The sequence below is a fragment of the Mizuhopecten yessoensis genome, unplaced genomic scaffold (assembly GCF_002113885.1).
Source record: "Mizuhopecten yessoensis strain PY_sf001 unplaced genomic scaffold, ASM211388v2 scaffold3135, whole genome shotgun sequence".
NCBI lineage: Eukaryota > Metazoa > Mollusca > Bivalvia > Pectinida > Pectinidae > Mizuhopecten > Mizuhopecten yessoensis.
In genome coordinates, this window is record NW_018404893.1 from 477,517 (window position 1) to 490,445 (window position 12,929).

General features: G+C 35.3%; 1 protein-coding gene across 1 annotated transcript in view; it reads left to right on the forward strand.

The window, feature by feature from the left end:
• Nucleotides 1–889: 889 nt before the first annotated feature.
• LOC110447046 (cytochrome P450 2J2-like) overlaps nt 890–12,929 on the forward strand; it is a 23,095-nt gene continuing 11,055 nt past the window's right edge. The window contains exons 1-4 of the mRNA XM_021492461.1: nt 890–1,446; nt 8,049–8,274; nt 11,070–11,196; nt 12,289–12,445. Of these exons, the coding sequence (XP_021348136.1) occupies nt 1,065–1,446; nt 8,049–8,274; nt 11,070–11,196; nt 12,289–12,445 (892 nt within the window). The 5' untranslated portion in view covers nt 890–1,064. The remainder of the gene's footprint in view (nt 1,447–8,048; nt 8,275–11,069; nt 11,197–12,288; nt 12,446–12,929) is intronic.

Here is a 12,929-nt window from a genome sequence, read left to right on the forward strand (position 1 = left end):
AAACTATCTTCTGCCGTCGCTTCATTAGTCTCGTTCAACCAGACGCTTGATCACGTCTCTGTTCGGCGTAGCTTGCTCAGACAACAAGAGTCTGGTTGAACGAGACTATTCATACGAACTTGACGCTGAAAATCCACTCAGTGAATAGAGCGTACTGATTGGACAATACTAGAGGTGATATGTTCACATATGAAGTTACAACATTTCGTATATTTAAGGAGTGAAGATATAATTTATTTATCAAATTGATAATTCCTGATGTTTCACTTGTAAAAATTATCAAATTTGTTTTTTTTTGGTTAAATATCAAAGTATTGTGAAATGAATTGTAATATGAGGCGAACTGAGATACGGCTTTGTGCAAGTGAACATTGTTTTAAATTCCATTCCTTCTATCTCTTGTTTATTTATGAAAAGAAGTATGTCACATGTATAAGCAATGGTGATAACACACTGAAATATTTCAGTTCCCAATTATCAAATTTGTAATAAAAATAATTTTGTTTTATTTATGTATACTTCAATTTGACAATTCTGTGTATATAAAGGTAGATAGGATTGTGAACAAAGCATATATCATTAAAATCACTCATATGCATATTATTTTATTTGAAGAAAAAAAAAAAAAAAAAACATTGTTAAAAGTCACGCCTTCCTAACGAGGTTTTCAGTTAACATGATATGCATGTTATCATAAACAAACTCTATCTAATCAAATGTAACTAAAAGCAATATGTGATTTTATTATCAACAACTCTTTATATACATTGTGTGTATTTTGGGCAAGTGGTATGCAAGGCAAGCTTTGTCCGTTGTTTAAAGAGCTAGCGGCCGGGTCTGTTTTATATTGGCACCAGGTCCCGGATGCTGTTAGAGACGGGTGTTACGTCATTGTTAGAAGTTACAGTAAACAGTTATCCGCCAGCCCGCCCTCAGAATAACCATCTCGATATCACGTCAGAGTCGGCCATCGGACGTTATTACTTTCGTGGGCACATTGGGAATCAATATGTATACCGGAAGTTAACAAATCGATTTTAATAACTTTTTCGAATTGGTATACAATGGCTCGTAAGTTTTTAAAAGATGCTGTGGCTGGTACGAATTTGTCAGAGATTTTTACGCCGTTTAACATGGGTCTCCTTCTGCTGTTAGTTGGTTCCCTGGTGTATCTAGTCATATCGAGGCGACACCTACCGCCAGGACCTTTCCCGATACCGTTATTCGGAAACCTGCATATGGTCGGCAATGGAAATTTTCTTTACCGGAAGTTGTTCCTTCTCCGTAAAAAGTACGGCAATGTTTTTCGTATGACGTTCGGAAGCACCAATGCCGTTATTGTTTCGGGACACGACTTGATCCGAGAGGCCCTTGTGCTGAAAGGAGATAAATTTCAATCCCGACCTAACTGGCTGCTTGGGATACGGAAATGTTCCAGTCATAAAGGTAAGAATGATGATCCTTCATAAGCACACGTTATATGTAAGTTACTGTAAGTTTTTCTTACTTTTACCGTTTCTTTATATACAAATTCAGTATGCATGGATCTTACAGTTACTTGTATTGAAATAAGTATCGCCCTGTTTTCTTTAATTAGAAGTCGTCCCTGAAAAGTACAATTAACATATTGGTATTGTTCTATATTTCCATTAGCTCTGCATTGCCACTATACAAACTTACCAAACAAAATGGACAGATATCAGATCATAATTTTCACATAATTTCCATTGGTGTAGTGATGTAAAGAACATGTTCGTGACGTCGTGACTAAATGACGGCGTTTTGACCGACGTCACTATATTAATTAAGTGTAAATTTGATTATTGACGTCACGAAAAAAATGTCGTCTGCCAGAAAATGGCACACATGCAAACAACACATAATGCAAATAAATCTTCATTCCACAACCACGGTAACTCCTGGATTCTTCACAAACGCAACATTTTCCGGATGCACTTTCAATTTCAATCGCTAAATTCACCTTTCGTCTCCAGGCCAAAATACCACATCGATAACAATTCGCATTCCTCGTGGTAACCCATCCGTGCTACCGGATTAGAATACCCAAATATATCATAATGTACTGGGTTTGCGATGTGAGAGGAGTATTAAGAGATGAATCGAAACAACTTCACTCTTCAACTTTTCATTTTATTCCCGGAACAGGAAGTCAAACAACAAAACATAGAAACAAGATACGGACACGGAATGCAATAATACACAAAAACGGTTAATTCCGGATATTCTATTGATGGTTATAATATAATATATACCATGTATATAACATACCCCCCAACAGAACAAAAAATGACCCGTTGACTTTTTCAAACAACCATCAATTGAATATATATTCTAATGCTATAATGGCATCATTTTTTTTTTTTTACTAATTTGAAATAGGCAAAAATAAACTGATTATACAATTTACATACGGTTTCGTGCACACAACTACTTGTAACAGTTATACATGACATGTACCAAAAAATGTTTTTGAAATCAAGATGATTGAATAATTATCAAAAATGAACAAGCTTGCAGCACTGACAGCTAATTTCACGTTACTAGTAACACACCAATGAAGTAACAGGATATGGTAAAGTTATGTTCTGGCCGAAATATTGATATACTGAAATGTTAATGGTTGATCAAGGTAACTATAGGCTTCATTGGGGAACAACGTCCATCAAAAATGAATAGGTATCCTCTAGAATGTCACGATCTAAGATTCACAAATCATTATGCTAATAATAGTGCTCAATTTGATAATATCTACTTATACACAAGCTTCTGAGGAAGATCGCTTCTTTTTCCTGTTAAAAATGCTAGCATGTCCTTGCTGTCAATAGAAACACATGCTTCAGTGACTGATGTCGGTACTGACCTAGCAGATTTCAAACGTGGTCCTGGAGACGGCACAGAATGAGATGATACATGATTAACAATAGCATCATTTAGAACTGGGGCAAAAGTAGTTGGCTGTTGATGTTGAACCTTGGGTTTTGCATCAAATTTCTCACAAACTGGTTCCACACTCACAGTATTACAAATATGTTTATCTTCATGTTGTATAGATGGCTCACCAGTAGATCCTCGTGGATATGGTGAATGATCAGGAGACATCGGTTTCTTCTCATGGGAAGACCTTTTTCTCTGCTTCAACTCCCTCCTTCGTTTCCTGTCATATCGGAGTTGGGACGGCGACTTGTGCTTCCTGATAACTTGAACAGGAGGTGCATGCACTGTCACTCGCTTTTGAAGTATTGACATTTGGTTTAGGATATGGCATGCTTTCTTTTTTCCATTTTAATGTAAGGGAAACACTGTCCGTGTTCTCACTCAAAACAAAAGAACAGTCTAAATTAGCGAGCTCCAAATTGTAAGCTTTCAAAATGTGCAACACTTTTTCCGGGATCATAGTGGTGAGTTGATCAATTTACAAATAAGTCACATCAGTCATCACGGATCCAAACATGCAACACGGGACAGAAAGTCATTCAAGAAACAAAACGTGGTAAATATCTGCCTGACATCTGACGCACGTTAATTCAACAAAAATACAACTCAACCGGCAAGTGCCGGGGCCAAATCCACACTCAAAGTTATATCACTCTACATTATGTCCAATTTGGAATCTCCACCATGTACTGGGTTTGCGATTTGAGAGGAGTATTAAGAGATGAATCGAAACAACTTCACTCTTCAACTTTTCATTTTATTCCCGGAACAGGAAGTCAAACAACAAAACATAGAAACAAGATACGGATACGGAATACAATAATACACAAAAACGGTTAATTCCGGATATTCTATTGATGGTTATAATATAATATATACCATGTATATAACAATAACGCGCGTTATTCAATTTGTCTGCAATCCTGTGAGAGTTATAGGACAATACCTTTTCCAAAGAAGGAAATTTATTGCTCCAAGAACACAAGAAGGATGTAATAGAAGATGAGCACAAACCTCACTACTTCCACTTTTATTTCTATTAAGAGTCGGTAGATTCTTGCTTAAATACTATAGATACTATATTTAATGTGTGTGTGGGGGCGGATTACTTTTGGTAAAACCAGGATCAAGTCCCCAGAAATCAGAACGAGGTTTTTGAAAACCTTTTAAAATATAAATTGGGTATTACAAAATTAGCTTAAATAATAACTAAAGGTCAAACATGTGCATAGATAACAGTAATACTGCAACTATTTGTTTTTGATACCAGTGATGAATATGAAACTAGAGTTGTGTTTTCGTAATCTAAACCCGATGTGTCCTGTTATTAGAGGCTATCATATATAAGATAATTTCCATATCCTACTCCTTATCAACCCGAGACTTTCATATCACCCCGAGAGGTTGGAGGCCCGAGGGCTGATATAGATCGAAGGCTGATACGGAGAAGGATATTGAAAAATGGTCATATAGTAACTTATTATCATATGCTGCTCCAAAAGATCAAAAGGATTAGCAAAAATACATAAAACACTAAAAAAAAATTTTATTTCATGTGCTTTACTTTAATCACATTCTACCTTTGGTAAAACACAATGATCAGGATAGTAAATACAAAATGATATGTAGCATGTACATTACCAGTTTGAGGTGCGATTTTTCTTAAAAATTTGCCGGGCAAATATGGCGCGCGCTGGAAAGATGTTATGTACAATTAGCAGTATCACTTGCATAACAACCCACATCTCGGACAAGTTTATTGGAATTGTTTCGTTTCATCGGATTGAAATTAAGATACATGTATTTTAATTATAATAATGTCTTTGTTTCGTTATATGAATTAGCTTCCACAGATAGTAAAAAAGATCCTAGGGACATCACTAACTTTAAAAACCAGAGAAATAGAGTAAATAATATGAAAAAGCATGCGAGGGCTTCATTCTATGATAACGCTACTGACCTTATTGATCATTGTACGGGAGACCCCAAGAAATATTGGAAACTCATTAAAAAATTAATAGGTAAGACTGGGTCCACCGATTCTATTCCTTCTTTAATAGATCCAAACTCTGGTCTTCTATTTGTAGATGACAAAAGGAAAGCTGATATATTAAATGAATATTTTTGTAGTATTACTAATATTGATGATAGAAATATTGAAGTGCCTTTATTACATTCCAAAACAAATAGTTCTTTTAACTCTATAGTTATTGACCATGTTGAAATTTGTGACAATTTGAAAAACTTAAAGCTTGGGAAAGCATCAGGCGAAGATGGAATTAGTCATCATATGCTTAAGTACACAGCTGATACAGTCTGTAAACCACTCGAACTTCTTTTCAATCTCTCCCTATCTACTTGTACATTTCCTAATATGTGGAAATCAGCTAAGGTCATGCCCCTTTTTAAAAAAGGTGATAGACATTCAGTATCTAATTATCGACCTATTTCTCTTCTGTCTACGATCGGTAAAGTATTTGAAAGGGTTATCTTTAAGCATTTGTATAATTATTTCTTTGAACATGATTTTTTTTATCAGTACCAAGCCGGTTTCATGCCTGGTCATTCAACAGTTTATCAGCTACTAGAAATCTATCATAATATTTGTTTAGACCTTGAAAGGGAACAACATACCTGTATGATATTTTGTGATATTTCCAAAGCCTTTGACCGAGTCTGGCACAAAGGCCTAATAGTTAAATTAAAATCTTATGGTATCTCTGGTGATTTTTTGGTTTGGATAGAAAATTATTTATGTAATAGACAGCAGAAAGTATATATAAACAACTCTTCTTCCGATATTGGTATGATAGGTGCTGGAGTTCCCCAAGGCTCAATTCTAGGGCCTCTCCTCTTTCTCATTTATATAAATGATATAGCTGAAGAATTAGAATCAACAGCACGTCTATTTGCTGACGATACCTCCCTTAAAAAATCTTCTTCTTCGTGTCAAGAAATTGAACTAGTTTTGAACAGGGATTTAGAAAAATTAAATAATTGGGCAAAAACATGGCTCGTCTCTTTTAATCCAAACAAAACCCAGGTTGTTTTTATATCTAATTCAGATAATATTGATGAAGATCTTGATTTAATATTTGATGGTACTTTTCTAAATTTCAGTAGAGTGCATAGACATCTTGGAGTTATTTTTAGTTCAAATGCAAAGTGGTCTGACCACATCGATGATATTTATAAGTCAGCAATGAAAAAAATTAACGTTTTAAGAAAAGTTAAGTATATTTTAAAACGAGACGCACTATTAAGAATATACAAATGTTTTATTTTACCTGTTTTAGAATATGCTTGCGAGGTTTGGGATGGGTGTTCGCAATTAGATTCAGAAAAGTTGGAGCGAGCTCAGCGCGAAGCAGCAAGAATAATAACCGGATTACCGTCTTATGTGAAAAATGAATCTCTATATGTAGAATTTGAACTAGAATTACTTTCCGAAAGAAGATCTAAAAGAAAATTACAACTTATATATAAAATGCACAACAATATGACTCCAAACTATCTTTCTAATCTATTACCCCCCAGAGTAGGTGACATCAATCGATATGTTTTACGAAACAATGACAGATACAGGGTTCCGAATTATCGGCTTTCTACTACTAACAAATCTTTCCTACCCTCCGCTTTAAGAAACTGGAACTCTTTAGACGAAAGTATAAAGTCTCTACCTCTTCCCTCCTTTAAATTCGCTCTATCCCAAAATATTCCTACTAGTCAACCTTGCTATTATAAGTATGGCGAAAGAAAACTAAATATTATACATACCAGGTTAAGACATAAATGCAGTTCTCTTAAAGATGACCTATTCCTTGCAAACTTAGTTACTGACTCACACTGTCCAAATTGTTTACATCATTGTGAAAACGCATATCACTTCTTTTTTGAGTGCCAACGTTATGCAACTGTTCGTACTGACATGTTTCAAGTTTTAAGTAATTTAAATACACAAATAAGTTTAAAACTACTATTATTTGGAAATGAGTTGTTGGCTTTGGAGGAAAATTATTACTTATTTGATCATGTGCAAAAATTCATTAAATCCAGCGGAAGATTTTGAACTTTATGCTTATATATGTTTATTCCCGTGAAAAATTGACTTGTTTTAAAAATTGAATTTATAATTATTTGTGCCATCATTTGTCTGTAAATTTGTTATGTTAATAGGAGACGGCTTCATAAGTTGAAATAACTTGTGCCTGATCCTTTTGTGCCAATATTTGGACAATAAAATATGTTTAAAGTCAAAAGTAAAAAAGTTTGTCTGGTTGGAACATCTATATGAACATTTCACCAGTACCCAATCTAGTGCCCATTTCGAAACTGTTTTAGGCAAACAAATTGTGTTGAATTTTTGATAAAAATGACCTTCCCGTCGCTAAACTGTCGCCCGCGTCATATAATAATCTGAAGAATACCTGGCCGAGTTGATCTAAAAAGATCTAGACTATACAAGTATCCCGAAATCGCTGTGTTTATGGTTGCTATGGGTTATATGTATGTGGGTGTTATATTTCGGTTGGTTAGGTATATTGATGATGTGGATGATATATAGTGTAAGAGATAAGCGTGTTTCATTCCTGGTTGCTGTGTTAAGAGTTTCTATGGATTATGATGGAGGAGTATGTTATATTTCCGGTTGCTGTGTTTAGGAATTGATTTGCAATATGTCCGGTTGCTGTGTTTATGGTTGCTATAGATTATAACAGATACATGTGTTAAATGTATCATTCCAAGCTGCCGTGTTTAAGGTTGCTATGGATTTAACAGATACATGTGTTATCTACTCCCGGTTGCTCTATATATGGTTGCTAATGGGTTATGACAGATCAATGTGTGAGTTATTTCCGGTTGCTATATTTATGGTTGCTATGGGTTATAGCAGATAAATGTGTTCTTACTCCCGCAGTTGTGTTAGGGTTGTTATGGATTATAACAGATACATGTGCATGTATCAGCTAATCCGGGTTACTGTGTTTGTGGATGCTATGGATTATAACAGACGTATGTGTTATTTATCCCTGGTTGTTATGGATTAAAATGGATGATCATGAGTATGTTATATTTCTTGTTGCTGTTTTTAGGGTTGCTATGGAGTGATGGTGACCATTGGACCAGAGTTCATGACCTTGTCGACACGTCAGTGAGACACCCTTGGCTTGGCGGAGGCGGCTTCGAGGAAAGCATTCATGACGAGGCGATTTCCCTTGCCAATGAAATATATGCGGAGAAATGTACTCCACTCAACCCTAGGGCGATCCTTACTAAATCCGTCCTCAATGTCTTATGCGGGTTTCTGTTGGGTCAGAGGTGAGTAAGTCTTTTAGCTTACCATTATCTGTACTACATACTAATAAAATAAATAAGTGTACATACTTACGGAAATTCAATATTTTTAAATTTTATTTTGATTGATCAATTTTTAATGTGCTGAAAATGTTCGGATTAAAAAAATTCTACAATGTACTTTAGTTAAAAAAACATGGAGGAATGCAAAAAATGTCACCGATTCAATACATGGCGTACTATAAACTTATAATCCATACATTTATTGGTTTCCGGATTTTTTTTTACATCATTCGGATTCCAAAATTCCGAAACATATACAGATTTTCGCACTAACGAGTTCATGTGTAGGAGCTTTATTCTTGTTAAATGTGTAGGAGCTTTATTCTTGTTAAGAGAACAAACAGATTTGTACATTTACCCAACACATTGATAAAAATTTGCGTTGTCATGGTAAATAGTCGGATTAACACTAGCAAGGTAACTACCACGTGATATAAATAGTTCTGACATTCATTTGGGCCGTGCTGTTATCTTGCATGTTTATACACAGGCAGTTACTTACTTAAGTGTTTACCGTTCACACAAAGACATGTCGACTCTCAGGCTTGAGAAAAGTCCGACAGAGTGCATAGTCTCAGCACAGCCTGGTAGTAGTCATACTGAAATTCGTTAAGATTTTGCGGGATGTTTATTTTCCATTTTTTTTTTTTTTTGTCAAGAAAGTTACGATCTGAATGGTTCCTTTTTGTTTCACTAGTTTGACATATTACTTTTCACGAGTGCGAATCTGCCATACGAAATAAACAAATACGGAATTTAACGTGTTAAGTAAGCGCTAAACTTTCTACTTATTACACGAAAATATTATTGTGTAAAATGGCTCAGGATTTAAAAGTTATTTGACGCCATATTTTAATGACATCACGCTTGACAATAAGGTTTTGCGAGATATGAATGAATAATGAGAAAATATTCTAGCGTTTCTAGTGAAGGTTTACGAAAAAACAAAATCTGCTGTCGCTTCATCTGCACCTGACGGGAAAATGTGACTTTAAAACAGTAAATACAAAGTACTGTTCTGATTGGTAAATACTTAAAGTGATATCCTTTATTGTACGAATTGCTTTCACTGCAGAGAATGTATAAAAAAAAATCTAAATTCATAATTTCTGATATTTCACCGGTAAAAAGACAAGATATATACCTCGTGCGTACTTCCTGTCGTCCGTTTAGGTTAACAAGAATGGCGACAGCCGGCGGCGAAAAATGTCTAAACGTATGGCTATCTGTCTGCGAATTAGATGAGTTGATAGGAAATAGGACTTGGAATAAGCCATACTAACTGAACCACTAGGTCAAATATATTTGGCAGCAAGGACGGAACTGAGGAGATGTAAAATCTGAGCACAGTCAGAAAAACGCGTTCTTATAGGAAACTTTTCACATATTTTATCCGGTAAAGGTATTCTATCTAATCGAAACTTATCTAAGAAGTTTCCTGCTAAATAGTAGCAAAGCATTGTTTACGAAATGACATACATATACATGTATGTTGCTCACATTTATCAAAATATCCAGGTTGTAACTTTTTTTTATATCAATCACTATTCATGTTATATTTTTAGCATTAAACTGTTTTGTATGGCGGTCATGATCTAATTGAATGGCATAGCCTTGCAAACGAACTTTTTGCTTTTAAAGGTGTGTCATTCAAACAGATCATAAATGCCTTATACAAACTGTTAATGCTCATATATACGTTTTCTCTGCCTTTCACGTTTTTTTTAAGTTACACATTAAATTTTAACTTTAAAATTTCCGCCTTATCGACAACCTGAACGTTCAATAACTGGAACAGCGTATTGTCGCATGCTGTTTGGCTTAGAATTGTGTCTCGTGGTACATATCATTGAAAGTCCTATCAATGGCACAGCTTTCAAGTAGGTTATCTAGTGACAATGACATGCAAATGTAGATATCAAAACTTATACTCAGTTTCTAAGACGATATCTAACGACCGTTTTGGTAACATATTCTGTAGCAGCACTACATCTTTAAATTACCCCTCCAACTATTGATTTATATAGTAAACTACACTTGTTTCATTTGACTCTTTGGTAATCGCCAATATATATCAAAATTCGCTAATCAATTCTTTTATATATCTTCTTGATTCTATTGGACAACCCCTTTACAATGCCAAAGTCGCATTGAGAAATAAATGGCAGTATAAGAATGCTGTGTTGCAGACTGAACCCGTCTTGAAGTCAACTTAACGGTACGATGCAATGTTAGAACTTCAAATCTTACAAAAATCGCATGTCACCAAATCTCTCCGAATTGTATTAAAATTAGAACAGAATTATTATTGAACTACAGTAAATAGGAAATAATATCAGAAATTATTATTAAACGTACACCTTTAGTTGAAATGTCCTGTCCGGCGGTATTTATATCATTAACACACCGCCATCCGCTGCTCGCTCATACGGCGCACTTTGGTAATGGTTATCTTAGCTGTATCTGTTTATCTGTCTCTGTTCATTGTTCATCCAAAGATAGCTATTTTTTAAAACCCCGTGAATCAGGGAAGTGATAATACCACGCCAGGTAATCACTATCATACATATGACTCTGTTACTACTCACATGTAGAGATATAGTTGTTTGTTGTTTTAATGCTTTGGCGCATCGGACAAGATACGTCCCACAGAGCCAAACACTACCGTCTAGAAACTGGTACAGTCCAGCAGTACGATACTATATATACATATTGTAAAAAATAAATATTTGTATATGACTATTTTGTTAAATCAGATATGACACCGACAGGGAAGAAGGAAGAGGATTACTTAATGCCTTGAAACCCGTGTGCAACATCTCGCCAATAAAGTTCCCCCACAATTATCTCCCCTTTGCCAGCCTGTTTACGTCGTCATCCAAGGTACGTATATATATATAACATTATGACTGACCTTTGGTGTTGCAACTTTACGACGTCAGTTCTAAATGTTTTGTCCACATTCCACGTAGATTCACAAATATATTAATTTCAAATTTTATAAAAGGCTATTAAAAAGGTTGTTAAATGGTTTTGTTATAAAAAGCAGATGCAATGTAAACGATACATAAAATCGTAAAACGACTTTTTATTATAATCAAATTAAAATTATTTTGAATCTAAGTCATCCGAGCACTGTATAAAAACTGTACTTCATTTCATCGGGTTTTCGTACGAGGGAGCCCAATCATGGTAAACAATTCCTGTCCTGTCCGCAGATAAAATACTAAGAGAATTTCGTAAACATATATTTACCTCCCCTTCATGTCGTTCTTGATATAACTTGAGCGCAATAGGTCGTTTCTGAGAAACAAGTTTCCGGGGGAAAAGTCACATGATTTTGGCAGTCACAAGGTGTATTAAGTAGTCATACATGTATACTTCCGGTGTTAAAGTAAAACAGAAGCAATCAACACCGTCGACGAAAATGGTTAAAATTTTACATCCTAAAAAGGGATGTCTCTTGAAAAGCTCCCTAATATTAGATATGCAGTCTGGAACCGCATACCAGATTATTTTGCATATTGTTTTGAGAAACTCTCAGATTTTCGATGTACACTGGAAGTACACGTGAAATGTATATCCAAAACCCGGTCGAATCCGGAGAGAGAAAGTATTTAAAAAACGACATATTTGGGCCAGGAGCTTTCCGTAGATCAGGTAGCTAAATTGGTTAGATCAAAAGTAGAACAAATTGAAGTTCAGGTTTCGAATCTTGGTCTAGCGATGCTGATTTTTTCTCTCATAACAACTTTTTTTTTTTTTAATATGACTCTATTACTTTTTTTTTTATCAAAGTTCCGCATTCTGCAAAGTAAAGCTTTCCTTTCAGGATTGATTTATTAACGCTAAAGTCATGCCGGGAAACAAATCAGTTTGCAATGCCTAGTTAGAGTATTTTTGCAATGGTACGGGGATCTTTATATTAAAATTTTAATAATAACAACTATATTTTTTTTCTGCTCAAATTAACAGCTGCATTCTATGACGTCATCCAGTAACCAGCTGAAGGCGTTCCTAACCAAGGCGTTGGTCAAAGAGAAGGACACTTTCATGGCTACCGACCTTCGCCACTTTGTCGATTTCTGGCTGAAGTCCAACGTTGATCGAAAAGGCGACCCAGTCCTCCCCGGTACAGGTTCCACTCTTCCATTTCCAAACATACAAGTTCCATGGAAAATGTTTTGCTTACATTATTAAATTGATCGAAATACGCGAACAAATGTTCCCCTTCCCGATTCCCTGCAGAACCAGGGCCCGTGGTCATGAAACCGTTCTCGTGCTCAAGTATGGATTTTGTGTTCAAGCTCAATTTCATTGAAATGGTACACAGTAAATCTGTAGGATTTTCATTGGTTGCTTAAACGAATCAGACATTCCCTCTAGCATAATGACCATTATGATTTTACTCCGATATTTCATAGGCGACTTTGTATCTTTTTCTTTCCTCGAAGAAACCATGCTACAATATAAGTACCCTTCTAATCCCTCCTACCTTACCTTGGTACAATTTGTGTTATGTTCCTATCCCTTCTATCCAAGATGATAAACTTTATATTCCCCTATCACACACGATATCATCATACAATTTACATTATACCTATTCCCCCTATCCC